General features: G+C 32.4%; 3 protein-coding genes across 6 annotated transcripts; 1 reads left to right on the forward strand and 2 right to left on the reverse strand.

The window, feature by feature from the left end:
* Window positions 1–6,838: 6,838 nt before the first annotated feature.
* Window positions 6,839–7,222, forward strand: LOC123194308 (flowering-promoting factor 1-like). The gene has a single exon (XM_044607481.1). It carries the CDS (start codon window positions 6,888–6,890, stop codon window positions 7,206–7,208), a length of 321 nt encoding a protein of 106 aa, XP_044463416.1. The 5' UTR covers window positions 6,839–6,887; the 3' UTR covers window positions 7,209–7,222.
* A 2,115-nt stretch (window positions 7,223–9,337) lies between these two features.
* On the reverse strand, window positions 9,338–10,971 carry LOC123194307 (transcription factor MYB1-like). The gene is made up of 4 exons (XM_044607480.1): window positions 10,776–10,971; window positions 10,457–10,682; window positions 10,251–10,380; window positions 9,338–10,000 (listed from the first exon to the last, which is right to left on the reverse strand). The coding sequence occupies exons 2-4, from the start codon at window positions 10,587–10,589 to the stop codon at window positions 9,424–9,426; spliced, it is 840 nt and encodes a 279-aa protein (XP_044463415.1). The 5' UTR covers window positions 10,590–10,682; window positions 10,776–10,971; the 3' UTR covers window positions 9,338–9,423.
* A 2,274-nt stretch (window positions 10,972–13,245) lies between these two features.
* On the reverse strand, window positions 13,246–17,214 carry LOC123194129 (replication protein A 32 kDa subunit A). 4 transcript variants are annotated; one of them, XM_044607290.1, is made up of 10 exons: window positions 17,013–17,214; window positions 16,672–16,782; window positions 16,443–16,540; window positions 16,201–16,242; window positions 15,997–16,074; window positions 14,547–14,625; window positions 14,313–14,414; window positions 14,120–14,229; window positions 13,707–13,775; window positions 13,246–13,628 (listed from the first exon to the last, which is right to left on the reverse strand). In XM_044607290.1, the coding sequence occupies exons 1-10, from the start codon at window positions 17,112–17,114 to the stop codon at window positions 13,547–13,549; spliced, it is 873 nt and encodes a 290-aa protein (XP_044463225.1). In that variant the 5' UTR covers window positions 17,115–17,214; the 3' UTR covers window positions 13,246–13,546. The 4 variants fall into 4 exon arrangements, with proteins under 4 accessions (XP_044463225.1, XP_044463227.1, XP_044463224.1 ...); XM_044607292.1 differs by having other exon boundaries at window positions 14,150–14,229; window positions 17,013–17,212; XM_044607289.1 differs by having other exon boundaries at window positions 14,313–14,417; window positions 17,013–17,212.
* Between the last annotated feature and the right edge of the window lie 4,027 nt (window positions 17,215–21,241).

Raw genomic sequence — 21,241 nt, forward strand, 5'->3', positions numbered from 1 at the left:
AGCCACTCCTGTGAGCCATTATCTTGATCCATGGGAGCTCGCATAAAAGATGGAGCAGCAAGCGCATTAAATCAGTTTCGTTATACCTAGTGACATGATGCACAAGTAACTCCATATCTGAGAGCAATTACTGTGTTCTACTTTTGCCATGGAGATCCACAAGATTATCAACTTTCGCTAGAATTTAACCTTTGAGCCATACCCAGAAAAAGGATTGCTTATTGTCTCGATTCGCAGCACTCCAAACATGGACAGTTGCAATTACTTTGTCACTGTCAGGCCTCAAAAACTAGACAAACTCTTGCAACAATTTGCTTATGATTAATTGACCCGAACATTTAATTATTTGCTTCTTTCAATCGGATTATAATTTATTTTATCATAAATATTCTACCATACGGGATTTCTTTGGCATCTACGTAGGGTAGGGCTTAAGTAAGTATACTACGTCCCATCAGCATCGGCTATCTTCAAAAAAATAAAAACTTCATCATGTTTTTCTTACGAATACCCTAATCCAACTCAACTGTTTGTTAGATAAATTGATCAACAGTTAAACTAGTGAACTGTTTAAGAGTGTTTTTGTTTCTTTAATTTTGCTCTAGAGTTATACTGATGTATACATACAAGTGGTTGTCTTGTTTTTATTTTGTATAGGGATCAAAGAAATTTTTTTTTTTATAGGTGTATAAAAATGTAGGAGAGATCACAATAACCCTAATTGTATATTAGTGGTTATTTTGATTTTTCTCTCCATTATCAATCTCCTCTTTGACAATTCTTTCCTTCTCATTTTCAACTCTGTCTTGTGTTGACATCCTCTCTGACAACTTCTATCGTATTGATTTTCTCATTTCCGATCGCCATCATGCCAAACTCACCTCTAGTAGCTCCATTTTGCATTGTTCTCGGTTGTTTCTGATTTCATCCATGAATTCTCTTTCTTAATGACTCAATCCTAAAATCTGCCAAAATGTTTAGTGAAGCATAGAATTGCAATAAGCAAGTAATTCACTTGTGACCTGGTGCAACTTTCCCAGTATCATGGTTCAAAGCAGTCTAGTGACTAAAACCATCAATTGTCACCCAGATTCATTATTGCCACAGAATCTTAGCCTGACAGGTGGAAATGATCGGTTCAATCCAGGTTTTAAAACCATGTTTTTCACAACAAAATTGAATCTCTTCAAATAAACCCTTTGCAAGTTGAATTATACAAATAGAAACTTCATAATCACCACTAAGATAAGAGTGTATACATTTCGATATACACAAAAATAATGCTTACGAAGATGAATCTCAAACCTTCATACATTCATATTAATTGAGGAATATGTTTCATGTATTTTATATTATCGCTCTCACAGCAAATTGTTGTTACATCTTGATTATTTTAATACGTTCAGCATAATTTGATTTTTCCAAGTACATCACAAAGTCCAACAAAATTCAAAACCAACCCCATCAAAGCTAAACCAGTAGCACCCGAACCCAGTGCACATATTGCACCAGAATCAGCCGGCGCTGGCCCTGCCGTTGCCGCTGTATTCCCACTATCGTCCTCGCCTTTAGTGGGTGCCGGAGACGATGCCGGAGCATTTTTAGACGACGGAGGAGGTGGAAGAGTAGTACACGGTGCAGGTGCACTAATGCCATGCGCCACAATCCCTTGACTAATTTGTAGCACAGAAATATTATACGGCTCCACATACACAGATTTCACAAACCTCGCCACAAGCGGCGAACCTTTCACGCCGGAGCCGAACAAAATATCGTCACCTGACACTGGCTCGAAGACTCATCTTTTATTTAATTTTATTTTTTGAACTCAGGAGTATGATTTGAAGAAGAAGAAGAAGAAGAATCTTGAGGCTGTTTATACATTAAAATATATAGCTAAAATTAACCAAGAAAAATGGTTAATTCTTTAACAAATCCTTTCATTTGTAGGGTGGCACTGAAACTTTATGGGTAACATTTACAAGCCAATAAGACAGCGGACTAAAAATAGTACAGAAAAGATTATAAGATAACCATTACGAACCGTATTAAGTTTTGGATACTGCATTAAAAGAAATAACCTTTAAGGTTTTTTATAATTCATATATCAAGGAAAAAAATAATTTGCTCTTAGGGTTGTATAGTCTTTAAATAATTTTCCTAAAACTCTATTCCAATAGAAAATTATCACATTTTAACACTAGGGGTGTGCATTGTCCAGTTTGGTCTGGTTTATGCAGATTATATATATTTGGGGTTCAATTATAAGGTTTGTTCATCGTCTATGAAAAAGATAAAATTTTAGTTAAATTTTCTTGCATGAAATACTGAACAAAATTTTGATTAAGGATACATTAAAATAAGGGGCCTGGCAAGATACTTTGGTTTGGATGCGAAGTGGGCTGTTGCCATTTTCATAGATGATTCAAGAAGAGGCAAAAGGTATCGGGCCTAAGAATATTCGTAGGAATGGTTATAATGTCAATGTGTTTATAAATTGATCAAGTGTACTGATATTATATATACTATTAATATAAATGAATGGTTTGGCTTAATTCGAATTTAATTTAAATAGTGAGTTGAATTGATAGAAATCATATTCTTGGATTAAAAATCAGGTGGATTTATGGGTTAACCAAAGAGAACTACACTTTGTTTCGAGTTACATTAAAAAAAATCAAACCCAAGTTTAGATGAATCGCTATATATATAATATGTGTCAATCGGTAATCTAATTGTACTGAAAGGATATTGAAAAGAAAAAAAATGAAAATTTATATAATATTTGAATATTTAAATTAGAATAACTTAAGTTATTTTAACATCATAAGTCTAAATAAATTGAAACATATAATTTATAATGCTAAAATACATATATTTCAAACTTTATGTGTTGCGTGTAGTGGAAGACCCAAGAGGGTTCAAGAAAGGTTACCTGACTCTCTTGGGATTGAAACATTTGTAGTTAACCCCCTAGATATGAATAATAAATATTTCAATTTTTTTTTTTATATATTTGACAAATTATTAGTTTAATGTATTATAAATATCAAAATAATCTTTAAATTTTGTATTGATCTTCTTAAATTTCATCATTTCTTAATTAACCCCTTATATTTTTACTTTTACGCAATTTGACCTTTTTTATATCATATCTTTAGGCTTGTCGTCGTTGTGTGATGTATTATTTGTATCTAGAAAGATTAAAATTCAATTGCAAGAGATGTTTGAATCATATAATTCTCAAATTAATTAAAGTAATAAGGAATAGATCCCTTTTTTTTTCTCATTCACTCTCCTTGCTAATTATTCTATATACATGTGAAAGGGAATAATGGCATCACCAAGAAATTTGGCAACGAAAAAAGAAATATAAATAAAACAAAGCCTATAACCTAGATATTAATGCAGATTTTTTTTCATTTAATTATTTCATTATTCCATTAAGCTATATTTCCGCAAGGTACCTCTTACTAATGCCAAGTTAAACATACACATATCCCTAATCTAAAACCCTAATTAACTTTGTTCGAAAACAAATCAAGTAAAAATAAATTAAAAAATAAAAAACAATCGCTTGGCAAAACACAGATTTATGAGTAATGATGTTTACATCCATTATTATTTTTAGGGTTAAAAGGTATAAGAAATATAATTACATATTTATATTGGTGTTACACCATTTAATAACTCTTGATCAACCATATGAGACTGTTTTTTAAACAAAATTAGACTTTACATTTCAATAAACTTTTGACGGGTTCCACTTAAATGAGTCAATCTCGAGTTTATATTTAAGTTCTAGCTTGATTGTTTGATTTATTTATTTTTTAAATGATATTGTTTTTCTTGTTTGTGACACTTTTCATCATTTTGATGATAATATTCATTATGTTAACAATCTTCTCGTGACATTATACAACAAGTTGAATGAGTGCTTTTGGCTATGGTTTTCAAGTGGGTTGTATTGTGTTCTTCCATTTACATGATTCTCTTATCAGTTGAAAAGGGGAGATAAAAAACTAAAAGCATGAGATAAAGGTTCGAGGTGCACGATGAAATTTTGTGAATTGTATTGTCCCCACTAAATTCGTTCTTATAACTTAAATAGAAAGAAAATTGACAAATTTATAAGGACAACTCTATACATTTCACAAGTTTTTATATTGGAAGAGGAGCTTTAAAGGTTTTATTGGACGTTTGATGGAAGAGTCCAATAATTTCTCTTTTTCGAAACAATGTCTATCCATAAAAGTTATTATTAAGAAAGTTTTTAGGATAGAAAACCGGTGACAAATTTCAGAAACTCCATGGATTCAAGAAGCTAAGCATATCAGGTATTCTCATCATGAACCTTTTATACAAACGAAGAGATATCATGCGAATCAAAAAAGAAATCATGTTGTGTTAACGCAAATTTATCTTACATTTCCACGATCCCATGGAAGCATCTAGGACCAGACGTAAAGTGTGGTACAATCTTTAATCGAAGGGACCGGGGATCTTACATATCCATAGTTTTCATTAGAAACAAAGTAAGAATCCCCGAAGCTATAAAGTTAAGACTTCTATCCTAAACTTAAAGAAGGAAGCTGGAATGGCAGATGGAAGTTTGTGATTAGATAGAATGAGATTTTGGCACCACTTAAGATTTCCCAAGGAATGGAGGCAACGATAGGTCAGTTTCATTCAGGACCTCTTGTCTTGCTTAAAGAGGAAAATTGATAAGCTGATGCTTGTGACTTCGATGCTTAAAGGCTTACAAGTTTTTTGCCTGTCACGGGAGCTTTGGAATAACCCAGGACCACTGTTGACTTCCATTGTAGCCTTCCTTCTCTATCAATTATATATTCTTTCTTCTTCATCACAATTTTTATACGGATCAGGATGTGAATCATAAATGAACAAAAATGCACGCGCAAGTGTGTCCTCAGACCAGTAAAAGTTGAAGAAAGCTCATCGACCCAAGTGGGAATTCCATCAAAACTCATCTCTGGATCGAGTTGAAGAAAATAAGTTTACTGTTGGTATTGTTTGGCAAGGCTGAAAAGAGGATAAATAGCTTTCGCTAATGATAGATTTGACAAGACCAGAGGACCATTTAGCCTTGTGATAACATGTGGGCAACGTACCACTTAATTCTTTTTGCATCGAAATATATACCAAAGACGCCATGTGAGAATGAAAGATTCAAACCTAGCCATTGCAGTGGTCCTTGAAGACTCTCGCTCGCTTCTCTTGAATTGACCAGATTCCTTATCAACATCATTTCAAACTCATCTCTGGATGGAGTTGAAGAAAATAAGCTTACAGTTGCCAGTTGGTATTATTTGACAAGGCTGAAAGGAGGACAAATTAGTGTTGCTAATGATAGATTTGACAAGACCAGAGGACCATTTAGCCCATGTGATAACACGTGGGCAACGTACGACTTAATTCTTTTTGCATCAAAACATATACCAAAGACGCCATGTGAGAATGAAGGATATATTGAAACCTAGCCATTGCGGTGGTCCTTGAAGACTCTCGCTCGCTTCTCATGAATTCACCAGATTCCTTATCAACTATGATTTTCTGGCAGTGTGTGTGTGACACAGTAAAAGTTTTTCTCTGAGTATCTGGCAGAAAAATTATCGCGGAAGATCATATAAATATGCTCATGCCGGTGTCTAGGAATGTCCCATTTGATTTAGTTCATGTGACACAGTAAAAGTTTTTCTAAGCTTCGAATACTGCAGGATTCTCTGAAGGTAAAGGCATTCACATAAATTTAAATAAAAGATCATATAAAAATGCGTCTCTTCCTCATATTGCTTTAATCTAGTAGCAATATTATACACACTCAACTTTAAGTATCTGGTTAGATATACGGATAATATATAATCATGTATTTAGATACATATAATTTTGTTATTACTATGTTATCATCAAGTTGTGTAATTTAAATGGATTATCAAATTTTAAAGTTATTTAAGCAAACAAAAAATAATAATACTTTTGTGTAAGTGCTACCCAAATATAATATTATATGATTAAGTGATTTTACATTATTAACATATTTTTATCTATACCTTTGGAGGTTTATATACGGGCCAAAAAACTTATTCTCACCTAACGTTTAGTCCATTTCTAAACACATATTTGCAGAATTTTAAAAACTTAAATACTCACTTATTGAATAATAAATCTTATTGAATAATAAATCTAACCAAAACTATTAATTATAAGAAGTAATTTTAAGATTTAGATAATTTTCTTTATGTCGTGTTAGGTTTAGGGTTAACCATTTGGCTAACAAAACAAAGAATCCAAAAAAGCTATTTTCAATGGTTGCCAAACCCACAATACCCATAATAAGAAATCTATTGCACTCTCTTTACCTTGTGATCTAAGTGGTTTTCCATGTATCGAATATATCTTTCATTGTTTTGTCCCTTTGAAACTATATTTTTATTCTTTTTCTAAATTACAATAAAATATTATATATTCTAAAGCAAATAAAATCCTACTCTTTAACAAATATAAACAAAAATAAAATTAGACAAAAAAAAATATTCTTCTCAAAACCATGCCACAACCCCATTGATGGTTCCTGTGCCCTAAATTATACCCTAGGAGCATCCACGTAACCTTTTTTTTTAACACTTGTTTGGACCCACGATATCTTGATTCACTACAAACATGCCGTCATTGTCACCATTTTTGTTTATCACCTTAGCCCACTTTCAGAATTTTCTTGTTTTTATTTGCCTCTTTAACACATATATATACCCCTCTTCCTTTCTCCCATTTCCTTACCATCACACAAACTCTCTTCTCCTTCTCCTTCTTCTTTTTCTTCTTCTTCAATTCAGCTTATAATAACCAAAACCCTATTCATTATCTTCATGTACATTAATTTGCTCATTTCAAAAGATATGTCAGGAGTTTGGCTCCCTCAAGCTGGATCCTCATCGAGGGGAAGAAAGGTCTTGGTATATTTGTCAACAGGTGAAGTGGTGTCTTCTTATTCTTCACTTGAGAAAATGTTGAACGGTTTAGGGTGGGAAAAGTACGAGGGTAACCTTGATCTCTTCCAATTCCACAAACATTCCTCCGTTGATCTCATCTCCCTTCCTCGTGATTTCTGTAGGTTCAATTCCACCTGCATTTACATGTATGATATTGTTGTCAAGAATCCCAACATCTTCCATGTTCGCGATATGTGAAATGAAGCCATCCATCATCCTCCAACTTTATCTATTTATGCATGTAATTTTCATTTCATCATCATTTACGTTAATTCTAGTGTTTGCAGTTTGCTTAATATTTTCTTTTTGAATAATCACGCATTAATTGTATTTTTATGGTTTGACAAGACTTTGAAAGCAACCAATTTGTGATTGATTCATTGCATTTTTTAAAAAACACTTCACAATTGATTAAGACATTGAATCTTAATTATTGAGTAAAAAAATTCGTGTTCAACTTTACACTCTTATAAATAGACTTGAATAAATATATTAGTGTCTTCAGATGATATACCCATATTAAAATAAGACGTTGTAATGATATAAATTATTGGACTAATATTTCTTATATCTATTTAATGGTCGGAATTTATTAAATAAGATTTCTTGAAAAGAAAAGTGTTAACACCCACTAGAAGCTCCATTTTGGGAATTGGAAGGGAAGTTAAATCTATGTAAAAGACAAGCCAACAAACAAAGGTAAAATGCCTCTATAAATCAAAGATAATTAATAATTAAATGGAAGAAAGGATACAATCCATATATTATTTTGATGACAGCAACCTTAAAAAGGTACCACAAATGACAAAGCCATTTCCAATCTTTTGAGCAAAAGAATCACTTATCTCTAACCATAATAGAAAGAGAGAAAAAGAAATAGCAGCAAACTTTTCTACCCAATCGTACGAATGTGCATGCGTTTCAATTCAAGAGAAAAAACAAATTTTAAAAAAAAAAAAAAAAGGCAGAAAGGGCCAATCATAGAATAATAATAATAGGCATATTATATACTTGAATTGATTGAAGGTTGATTATATGAGTAGCCAAAAGGAGAGAGCAAATGGGGGCTCTCGTGAAGTGGATGGTGACCCCTTTAGAAGAAATATGCATGATTTCATGTTTTAAAAATCACTGTCAAGAATGATTTCATGATTTCATAATATAATTTATAATTATATTATGATAAATTATTTAAATATTTAATTAAATATTCAAAACTAAATATATACATTAACGTTACTCACCAAATTAATGAGTTGAAAAAACACAGTTAATTTTGTGCTCAACTTTTGTGGGTTTGTTCTTTATAAGCCAATCTTTTGATTTGGACTTGTGTGAAGCCTATAGTATGGGCTCAACCCAGCTCCTTTTTAAGAATCAAGCTCAAATATTTTAGGGCCCTTTTAATGTGCCCTCTTACCATTTTCAGTCTTAAATAGGGTTACATTGGATTCTGATGAAGACTTGGTTTAAAATCAATTCAAATATAGAAAAGTTTGTCGGAGATCAATTTGAGATCACGTAGCTAAGGTTAGAGAACAATCCATTAAATTTGAAATATTGAATTAAAATGTTTTAACATTACAATGATAGAAAGTTTGAACACTTTGTATTTTGTTTATCAAAAAATAATTAAAAATTATCTTGATAATTTATCTTTGATTACCTTATTTAATTTATCAGTAATAAAATATTTCAGTAATTTTCTATCACCAATGTTGACATGATAAATAATATAGGTGATAATCTAATTACCATATTCGCTTTAGGTATTAAAAGATCACCAAGATAATCTAAATTTTATTATAATTATATTATTTTTATTAATTTTTTGAAACAAAAATAAATTTATTTTTAATTAATATAACAAATAATATAAAAATATTTAAAAATAATTATATTCAAGGTCATTTAAGTAAAATAATTTATTAGTATTTTTTTATTACCTTTAATCAAACACAATAATTATTTATATCTATTAAATTTTATCAAACATAATACTCATTTATATTCAGTAATCTTTTAAATAATCTATCTTTAAAGTAATTTCTTTATTCTGATAATAAAATATTATCCAAACTAAATACCTCTCTAATGTTATATGTATCCAATTTTAAATATTTAATTAATTTTTTAGATAATATATCATTATATAATTAAATATCATTTTATTTTTAATTTAAAAATCAATCAGTTATATTATAACACGCCATTCCGATATTCAATTTGGTTGTCTGCCACACGCAAATAGTTTCACTTTCAGCAAGCATACAATAATTAGAATGTGAGAGAAAGCAACATTGGAGATAGAGAGGACAAAGAGTATATGACTGGAAACAAAAGATAAAGAATATGAAAAAGAGGAAGATAATATAACTAATACACGCGTTTTTGAATTTCATATTCCTCAGGATTAATTATGAAAATTAATAATATTATTGCTAGGATCATCTCCTGGCCATTCTTCAGCTGATTCAAGAAAAGAAGAAGCTAACAATAAGAATTGATCTTGATCTACAGTTGTGGTTGTAGTTGTATCACTTTGATCTCCTCTCCAATTTTCCTCCGATATTTTCTCGGGAAATTTTGAAGCTTCCTCTGAGTCAAGAATCTTACAAAAGTCCTCCACGTTAAAATCCCACATCATAAAATCTCCAGAATTATTATTGTTGTCTTCTTCTCTAGACATTGATGATGGCGGAGACAAGTCACTTGAGCAGTTATAAGGATCGGTTTCATTTTCATCAATCCTAGCCCAGTTGCCTTCCATGCAATGTGAAACTGGTAGCTCAACTTCATTAATGGGTTCTTTGTTATCTTCTTCATCATTAACATCTCCTGCTGCAACAAACGCAGGGCGTCCTGCAGCAGCTGGCGCTGTTGATGAAGATGGGAGCTCAAATCTAACTCTCTTAGCTAGGTTGGTGTTCCAGTAATTCTTTATTTCATTGTCTGTTCTTCCAGGAAGTCTGCCTGCGATCAGAGACCACCTAGAAAACAAAAATAGAAGTAGAAAAATACAATGATGTCCAGAATCAAAGAACCGGTCAAAACCAGAATAATATCAAATGGAACTGAAAGATTCCCCGGAGGTCTGGATTCGAACTGCATTGACCCCATGATTAGTGAAACTCTGAATAATGTGATGCTGTAATTGTCGGTCCAGACCCAAGGATTTACTTGTCCAGGCAAGCCGGCAGTATTCCTCAAAAAAAAAAAAAAAAGTCTGCACACACAGACCTATTGCCTAAGAGTTTATGCAGGCGAATGATGAGCTCTTCTTCATCGTGTGAAATGTTCCCTCGCTTTATATCTGGTCTCAGGTAGTTCAACCATCGAAGCCTGCAACTCTTTCCACATCTCTTCAGCCCTAGATCATCATCATCATCATCATCATCAATAAAAACTGCATATAGAGAAATGATGATGGTTCATTGATGAAGTACCTGTTTCTTTAGCAACATTGCTCCATTTGCCTTCTCCATGGATCTTGATATAATCTGTTAAAATCTTGTCTTCTGCAGCAGTCCAAGCTCCTTTATTCAACCCATCTATGGAAGATCGAGGACTTCTAACCATTGTAACAGCTTCTTGATTACTACCAGTGATTCTCACAGAGAAATGAAATATATGATTTTATATGAATGAATTAAAGAATTCGTTGACACCCACCTGCATAAGGAAGGACCACATCTTGACTCTTATAATAACAAAGAAATCGACGACCTAATTTGACTTAAAATCAAAACGTGTTTCATCCTTTACCATATTTCCTCTTCAGTTAATTGATTGCATGCTTTTTAGCAGAAACTGTAGCTGAAGGACATGGACACCCTGGCATATTTCCTCCCATAATAATTAATACTTAATTTGACGTTCTTCTAAATTTCTTGATGCAATCTTTGTTCTTTCTGGGGGTTTGGCTTTGGAATTGGAATTAAGACGAAACCGTTCAGTGGTGAATCAATTTGGCTACCTAACCTTCTTGTTTCTTGTTTAGAATCTAATTTAACTTTTGGTTTTGGCAGCGAAGAAGCTTCGGAAATTTGAAAGTCTGTTACCTACCAGTAAAATATTCATGAGAGAGGATGCATGAAGACACAATAAAAAACTAGCTATAAGCAATCGCTAACTAACTTTGTCGTATTGCAAAGACTGAAACTTGAAGAAAGTTAGTTAGCAACCATGAAACCCAGTGGCTTGGATTGGACCCAAATAGCTCAGACTAAAATTGAATGAATTAAATTTAAACCAATTTGAACAAATCAAATTAAAATTAAATTATTCTTTAATCAAGTGAGAATCAACTTATTCAATTTCTCAATTTTAAATTAACCATTATAGATTTAAACCAATGGTGATTGGAGAATTGTTCAAACTCCACCCAGTTTTGACATAGTTCTTATATCTATGTTTGTGATATATTCATTTCCTCCCCTTGCCGTGGATTTTGGGGTAAGGTTAGGGAAATTGCAAGTCTCCCTGGATATCCCAAATCCATTGTATTGAATGAAACAAGTCTTATATTTTTAATTGGCCAAACGACTATTTCCCACCCAAGGTTTAGCGTTTTCTCAAAAGTCCCCCCTTTAACTATGGAAACACCAAACACCCACCCATGACCGGTTAGATTTAACCAAACCCTAACGGCTGAAAATTTTATCTCCTTTTGCCCCCCTAAACTTTAAAAACTGAAATTTCCCCCCGTCTAAGTTTTAAAAAATGACAGTTTCACCCTAGGGTTTGGTTTTGAAATCTCCGGCGACCTCTCCGGCTCCGTTGCCGACGGCCGCTCCCTCCGGAAGCAACCTCTCCTTCCGGCGATCTCTTTCCTCCCATTTGGAGGTCCGATCGGCGCCCGAAGACGCCGTGGGAGACGAAGACTTCGTCGGGAAGACGAAGTTCTTCGTCTTCCCAGACGAAGCCGACGCCATCGTCCTCGTCTGGGAAGACGGTCGTCTTCCCAGAGGTCTTCTTCTGGGAAGACGATCGTCTTCCCAGACGAAGACGACGGCGTCGGCTTCGTCTGGGAAGACGAAGAACTTCGTCTTCCCGACGAAGTCTTCGTCTCCCACGGCGTCTTCGGGCGCCGATCGGACCTCCAAATGGGAGGAAAGAGATCGCCGGAAGGAGAGGTTGCTTCCGGAGGGAGCGGCCGTCGGCAACGGAGCCGGAGAGGTCGCCGGAGATTTCAAAACCAAACCCTAGAGTGAAACTGCCATTTTTTAAAACTTAGGCAGGGGAAAATTTCAGTTTTTAAAGTTTAAGGGGGCAAAATTAGATTCTATTTTAGTTTATTTTTAATATTATAGCTAAAATGACGATTTTACCCCTACCACCGTTAGGGTTTGGTTAAATCTAACTGGCCATGGGTGGGTGTTTGGTGTTTCCATAGTTAAAGGGGGAACTTTTGAGAAAACGCTAAACCTTGGGTGGGAAATAGTCGTTTGGCCTTTTTAATTTCATTGACAGCATGAGTTTACATCACGGGATGGCTTAAGGGCTGATGTTATTAATTTTATGCAGTACATGCACTTGACTTATAGTTACGCTCTGGCAAATTGACGATCCAGATTCAATTTAGGAACTGCCCATGTCATTATAATTTGATTTGACGGGCACTGAGATTTCAGGCAATAATTCAAACTCATGGTCCCAAACACCTGACTGGAAAGAGAATGGGCTGGAAAAAGCAGCAGAGCCTAGTCGCCGTCATCAACCTCGGAGAAAAGATCCCGAATTTTCTTATAAAGTTATACCCATAGATTGCACCTAATGATGCGACAATGATGTGACACTTGCCATCTGATTTAGTAGTCACAAATTTGTCTCATCAATCTTAATAATTTTATTTTTTTAAGTTAATTGCCAGTACACTGCGCCTTCAACCACTATGGCGCTTGTGTTACTCAAGCCTTGGCATAAAGTCTCGACACGACCCGCTGCATTCACATGCCAGCACAGCCCACTTCGGCTTCTAATGCTACCAATTGTTTAACTAATTGTTCCTAAAAAATTCCCTTCCTAGAGACTTTCCAATTGGCTGCTTCCCAACCTAACTGCCTTCCAAATCAATGATTCTACCGCATATGATGAGCTCCTGATCAATTACAATGGTGTAGTGCTGGAGAATAATCAGCAGTAGTAATGGAAGAAAAAGGGTCAATTCCTAACAACCTACCAATCAGAGGTCTTCCAACCAATGGCGCCATAAAACCGTATATAAAACATCATATGAGTACTAATGCTGAATTGTATTCTCATTCGCCGACCAGAGATTTTTTGTCCTCTTACACCATCAAAATTAAATTTTGCAGGATTGTTCCACCATTTCACCTAAATTTTCACCTACATTACTGAGCAGGAGTACAACTGTATTTCCAATCCATCCAAATTTAATGAAATGCTCAGAAACCATTAAAGACTAGAAAAGTTTAACCATCAAAACAAAAAACTACATGAACAGACTTCAAAAGAAATTAAAATAGAGAAAATAAAAGGCAAACTTATTACAACCAAGTTGCACTATAAAACTGTTAACCACGTGCAAACTTGTAGTGAAATTCATCGATGGTGGAATAGATCAAACCTTCATTTTCAAGAGATGCAATTGAATCCCTGGTGCACAATAGAATAAAATAAATAAATGACTCACAAAAGATGGGAGAGAGAGATGGAATGAGTGAAAAAGATTACATGATCTTCTTCTTAGGTATTTTCAACTGCTGGGAAAGTTCATCAATATGCACTCCCCTTTCCCGTTCGCTGCAAACAAGAACCCATCCCCAAAGCTTTAGCGAAGTGAAGTCAAGAGAAATACACACCAAGGGTATTAATTAAAAAAATCAGATGAACTTCTACAAACATCAACTATTTCAAATCCCCATAGCTTTATGCGCAACAACAAAAGCCCAGTAAAATGAAATATAGAGAAGGTTCACAAGTGTATTGCACAACTAAAACTGGATAGGTGATGGTAATCAACTTGAAGAAATTATTCTGTACAAAGTGAAAAAAAGTTCTAAATGGAATTTAAAGAAAGAAAAGGGGAAAAAACTCCGCAATTTGCGAAAGCAAGGAAAGGAAGGGAAAAAGGGAAATAAGCTCACAGTAAGACAAAATTTTGGTGCATGACAAACCTGCTTGAAGGTTGCTGCAGATAGTCCAAGATCAATTGATCACAGTCCTTGAGTCCATCAATGCCAAATTGCGAAGAGAGCTGGGTAAAAGAAATTGGAATATTACAGAAAACATAGTGTCAAGGACAATGAAAAGCAACCTTTCTGCGGTTGAATTGCATACATGATTTGAGGGTGCTGTCTGATAGTTATTTGACCCAGTTTGGACAGGAGTGTGCAGTGATGAATCCACCAACTGAGGCTGATGAATGGAAGAACCTTGCACCTTCTATCAACATAAATACACAATCAATCCATTAAGAAAAATATGATAAATATGTATAACACATGTTCATCCAAACTGATAAATGCAAATATCAATTTGAGCAAAAAGTTTATTAAGTCTACTTATGAATACCTGCAGTTTGGACTTCTGTGATTGGAAATATATGCAATCAATAAAGTGAAAAGTAACTTCATCAAAGCTTGTAACAGGCCTGAAAATTGAAAAAAACAAAAAAGGGGGGAAAGCTACAGTGTGAAGACCACCAACTGCTTTTGATAACCAAAACTTTCACACTGACGTCCAGCAAGTGTAGCATAAGAAGTCAAACATTTCTCAGAAACCTTGCACTTGCAGAACCACCATGTCAGTTTGTCTTTCCATATTGGTCCATAAATTACAGAGACTAAGATTTGGGGCATATGAGAAAAGTATTTGAGCAGGTAAAAGAAAATCAGAATAGCAGCTCCAATTCCAGATATAGCTTCACCAGAAATTAAAGAAGTTTAGATTTTTCTATTCTAGAATAAAGCAAATTCATTTTTAATGGTAGAATTGTTGTCTACAATCTATCTGCAAATCATAATTTTAATTCAACAACCCCAAGAGAAGATGCCTCCAATCATTATGTATCTTTCAGTTTTGACACATTTAATAAATTTGTTGGAGTGTTAGTTGACAAAATTTTATAAAAAAAAATCACTACTCTTCTTGCAACAAAAAAACAGCAGAGCATTATCAGAAATTCAAGTGATTCCAGATTTCAGAGCATGAATGCCATTTCATATGAACAAGTAAAGATACAAGGTTAGCAAAGGAAAAAAAATCAGCACCCATGTGGTCCTAAATTCAAGTTGCAACAAAAACCAGCCCTCTTAAGTTGTACCACCCAATCTCATCTGCATCAATTAATTAAACAAGAGAGGTCATTGCTTTATGTTAGAAACCTCCAAACAGAAGAACAATTATTCCAATATGAACAATGCTAAAGCTAGCAACAATAAGTGCTAGCTCCTCCTAAAGGTTGTAGCCTCCCAATCATCCAAAGTATGCCCTAAACTCAAAACAATATTTTTCTTTTTTTCCCTCTCCTGTCAAAGATATTATACTAAAATCAAAATTTTATCCAAAGCTCATATATCTTATCAAATATTTTTATTCTAATAAAATATTTGTTCAATTATTTAATTAACATTATTATAATAGTTATAAGCATTAGCCAAATCAAATATCCAATTAACCAACACCCTATAACCCATATAAAATTGACCTATCATGCTAGCTTTTGTTACTATAAGAACCAAACCTAAAGTCCAGACAAATTAAAAGGACCAAACTGTTAATCACACAGTATAAAGACAATTTTTAAACTGGTTAGTAATCGGTCAAAGCCATCATCAGATTTCCTTCACTTGAAACATACAAAATGTTAATTAAAGTGACAAAGCTAGTCAAAATAGTTAATGAGGCATGTAATGTAATAAAGAGCATATTTATTAGAAAATAATTATAACCATATTAATATTTGGTCAAGAAAACAGTTCAATCACAATACATAGAGAATCAAACCATTTTATGTCTATACCTCACAGAGAAGGCAACTAACTGCTTCTTGCCCTGAAAGCTTTTCAAGTGCCCATTGAGACGAACATACATTCCATCTCTATTTTGACGTTGAAGAAAATCAGAATAGCAATCTATGTTAGCACATAAATCATAGCATAAATCACTAAAAAAATTGCAAAACATAATAAGAGAAATTGAACAAAAAATCCAGAAAAAGTCTTACTGCACAGCCTCCATTTCCTTGGTGTCAAAAACCTCACTTGCCCTATCAAAATAATGGAGCATAGATCAAAATTAAATATTCGCATGATTTGAATTGGAATTAAAAGTTTCTGGAATAATTCACTTTGTATAAGCAGCAATTACATTAAGTCGTATTCCAAGAAGAAAAACTGCATTTCAGAAAATCTAACCATATAACATATGCATTAATCAACTCCATTCATACTGCAAAACTTATATTACCATCTTTTGCATAGAACTCGCCCGGTTCCATCATCTAGAGTGAAAGTAACATCAGAAGCCCTTTCTTCTTTGCCGAACACCATTCCCACCAACGTAACCTAGATAAATATGATTATATAAAAATAATAATGACAAGTCCCACTATTTATCTCCAATATTAAAACTAAATTCTCAAAAGTTACATATAATCAGAAGATGTAGAGTCATGAGAGAGTTAGAGGATTAATACATTGGTGACCTCTGAGCCGTTGACCACAAAATTTGATTTCTCATCACCCGACTGCGAAGCTTCGCTTATCAGCTTCACTGTCAATGGAACCAACCCTAGGGAATCACGACTCTGCAAAATTACAAAAAGTAAAAGCTCTATATTCTGTCTATTTCGTTACAGTTTATTAGCAATCACATAGTAAAACAAAACCTAGAACATTTAAAGAGAGCCTCAACAAAATCTCTCTGTTGACTATAGTCAACTAACGACTATCAATTCAAATTCACAGATTTCATAGACCAAACAACAAGTATAAGAAATAATAAACACAAACACGTGACTGAAGAATAAAAACTTACTCTAGCCGGAGAAGGATTGGAATCGGCGGGCTGAGACTGATGAGGCATGAATCCGCCGCCGGAGAAGGCAGAGTTCGCGTCAAATTGGCTACTTGAAAACATTTCTGAAAATCAGAGAGCGAAATTGGTAGAGCTTGAGAATTAAAATTTTAGCTTTAAGTTTTCGTCGCGAAATTTTACCAGTAGATTTGGTAGTTTCAGGGTTTTTCCCGCCAATTGGCTTTACATTTCCCGCCTGTGCTTTGGGCTGGGCTATGATTATTATCTTCTTTCATTGGATGATTTGGGCTGGGCTGTGATTATTTGGGTTCAAATTTCATTGTAAAAATAAGAATAAATAATTTTAAACATTTTTTAATGATTCTAAAAATTTGGACAAAGCTGAATTAAGTCATTGATTTTATTTACAATAAAATTATGTACATATATAACGAATATTAATTTTAGTATTTATATGAAGGCCAAAGGACTTATTCTCACCTAAAATATCTTCTAATCTCAAGTTTTCATCTCTTAATTATAAAAATCTCAAACATCTATTCGAGATTAAATCTATTAATTTTAAAGGTAAACTCATTATTTCATCTGTAATATTAAAAATAAATTAAAATTAAATCTTTTTTCTCCACTAAAACCTTAAAAACTAAAAGTTTGTCTTTTAAGTCAAATTTTAAAAAATGACATTTCCCTTCATAAAGTTTAGTTTTCAAATTTTGGCACCATTGTCCGAGGCCTCTCCCTCCAATGAATCTCTCTCCACTCAGTTGGATGCCCGATAGGCGTTAAGACAAAGCTTCGAAGAAGTTTTTTGTCTTCCAAGCTTCATTCGACGCCAATTGGATGTCTAGTTGAGTGGAGAGAGATTTTCAGAGGGAAAAGAAGCTTCAAAAGAGAGAGACTACTGACAATAGCACTGGAGTTTGAAAACTACACCTTATGGAGGAAAATATCATTTTTTTAAAACTTAACCTAAGAGGGAAATCGTTAGTTTTTAAGGTTCAGAGAGGGGAGAGAAAGAGATAAAATTATAAGAGATTAGGGTTCCGTTAATTTTAATTGTTCATAGGTAGGTAAATGAGATTTTTAAAGTTAAGGGGTGAGAACTTGGAATTAGATAATACTTTGGGTGGAAAATAGTCCTTTGGCCTTATATGAACAGCTAATTGTGACAAAATAAATACTCAACTGCATTATTACATATTATCATTAATAATTAAATTGATATTTATTATAAATATACATAATACCACCCGTTTAATAAAATTTTAATGTTTATGTAATTCTTCTTATGTTTCTATCCACGAAAATCACTAAAAGCATACAACATAATTGAGAATGTATCATTTACAAAATTCTATACTGTTTTATTTAAAAAATTTACAGTAAAAAATGAAATATTGTAATTTCTTGTAATCTCTAGTGAGATTACATACATAAATAAAATATAATAAATAAAATTATTTGTATAAATAAATTATACATTTAAAATCATCATATTAAATTGTAAAAATAAACTTATACTATACATACATATACATATATATATATAGTCAAATAATATTGACCAAACTAAGTTCATAGTTAGATACAATTTTAACTCAAATTTAGGGTCATCGACTCTAATGAGAAAAAAATTTCTCCAATAGAAATAAAGATGATAACGAAAAACATCTTTGTAATTGGGATAGGTCAATAATAGAAATATATGTATTCTCTATCGACCTAGCCCCGCTCCACCCAACCTCAGTCCCTGTTCGTATCCTCGTTTTTACCTATTTACATTAATATTTTTATTTAATATACCAACATATCTTTATAGATTTAAATTATTTATATTTTTCAAATTTATTTATATTTTTGTTATGTATATTAAAGTGATTAACAATTATTATTTATGATATTTAAAATAATTTGATTTTAATTTTATTATTTAATATATTTATATTGTATTTATATATAGAAAATATTTTTTCACAGGTATAAAGATAAAAAATAGAATTTTTTTTTCCATGAATAGGGTAAATATTAAATTACTAATATATTTTTATTAACTTAAAAATTTATCACTTAGATTTTTTTTTTATAAGTATCAAACACCAATCAATTTTAAAGTGTTATGTGTTGACTAGTTTTTTAAAATGTAATTTATCATTTTTGAAATCAAGGAGAGATACATTAAAATTTTAAAGTTTTAAAAATTACCCCAAACTTATGAAATTCAAAAAAACCCTCTAAAATTTTTTAATATTCTTAATATTTCCAGAAATTATAATATATCTCACAATTTTTAAAAAAAGAAAATATAAAAAATTAAAGGAAAAAAAGAGATAATAAAAAGAATTAAAAAAAAGATAAATTAGAAAAATATGCACACGATGATCTCCATACTCTTCTACATGAAATTTATTAGGGAAATTATAATAAATACTTAAACGAAAGGGTGTTAAGCGAAATTGCTCAAAACTTTAAGGATTAAGTAAAAATGCCCTTAATTTAGGAAATAATTAAACTGATTTTATATATAAACTTCACATTTCCTACGGATTTATTGTTCAAATCCAAAGAAAAATTCGGATCTCCCACGAACACAACAAATTTTTGTTTTTTCTATCGATTTTTAGTGTTTTCTAATACCTGAAAATGACAAATAAGGATAGTACATCATCTTACTTTTGTTTGAATCAATTTATTGTTAAGAGTATTAAGATTTTTGAGAGAGATTTTGAGGTTTAAATATTTAGGGTTTCAATTTGGAATAATACATAAAATGTTTAATTTTTTATTGTTTTATTTGAATTTCTTGAGGGGTTTTATGTTATTAGATGTGTAGATTTGATTTGTGTTGAAATTAAAGCTGAAATGACAATTTTGGCCGAAAAATTGGTTAGATCTCTCGGCGTTATGGTAATCTGCTCATAAGTGCCCGTGGGGCGGGGGGGAGGGGGGAGGGGGAATTTAGCGTTTTCAAAATTTTAGGAGGAGGGGAAACGAGGGGAGATCCAGAGGGGTCAGTGGGAAATTTTACACTAAACCGTGAGACAATTTGTGAAAACTGTGGGTTGGGTGGAAATTGACTTTTTCTAAACTATACGGCTTGTAGGAGAGAGACTTTAAATGACCATAACTTTTGATTCGGGAGGAGTTACAGGCCTGTAATATATCAACGCGAAGCTCGTTTCGAGCTCTATAACGACAACCAGCTTTGTTGGTTGTACCCAATTTAGAGTTATGCAGTTTTTTTGTTTTACCAAGTTTAAGATTTTTGGTTTTTTATGATTTTGAACTTGTTTGTGACCGAGCTATACTTTTTTTATATGTGGTTTTCAAATTTGATATCTATCTCTTTAGTTTTATGTTTTTCTATATATGTTTTATGATATAATTATGAAATTTTAGATCGATTGTTCAGTTTTCTTGTTCTTAAGAACATATAGTTTTCAAAATTTAGATATGTTTTTTTAGATTTTTGAGTGATTTTTTTATTGTTGACATTCTTGGATATTTTAATATATCTATTTATTCTCAATATGTTATTTAAATCCTTTATATATTGTATAATATCAAAATACACTTATATTTTTTCATATTTTTTTAATCCTTAAATTATTATCAAATATCAAAGTGCCCCATTTACATGACATACAAACTAAATTTAACAAATAAAATTAAGTTTTGAGTTAAGATTCATATAGATATTTTTTTTCACGAACTGATTTTTTTCGATTCGAATTCAAAAATACGAACTTCTTCTCTCTGAACAAACCCGTAGTAATTAATATTAAATAAAAATGAGAGTGAATGTTTAAGTGACATGAGAAGTGTATATAATGAGAGTGAGAGAGTTTATATAGATGTGGTGAAGAGTAATTTTGGTATTTTAAAAAAATTAGGATATTTTTGCTTAATAAAGGGGTAAAATGGTTATTTAATTTAATTTCCCAATTTATTAACACAAGTGAGTAATAGTTGAGAATTTGATTTTTTAAAACTTAAAGGCGGGAATTGATATTGCCAAACCTTGGGTGGAATATGGTGTTTTGCCTTATTACTAATATTTTTGAGGCCAAAGGACTATGTCCCACCTAAGTTTATGTGCTATTTTAAGTCATACTATGAGGTTTGAAAACCCTAAAATCTCACCTATTGATCAAATAGAGTTAAAATTTTCAGTTAAATATAAAGATAAAATTATTATTTTATTAATAATATTAAACAAATATAAAATTTAT

The sequence above is a fragment of the Mangifera indica genome, chromosome 13, assembly GCF_011075055.1.
Source record: "Mangifera indica cultivar Alphonso chromosome 13, CATAS_Mindica_2.1, whole genome shotgun sequence".
NCBI lineage: Eukaryota > Viridiplantae > Streptophyta > Magnoliopsida > Sapindales > Anacardiaceae > Mangifera > Mangifera indica.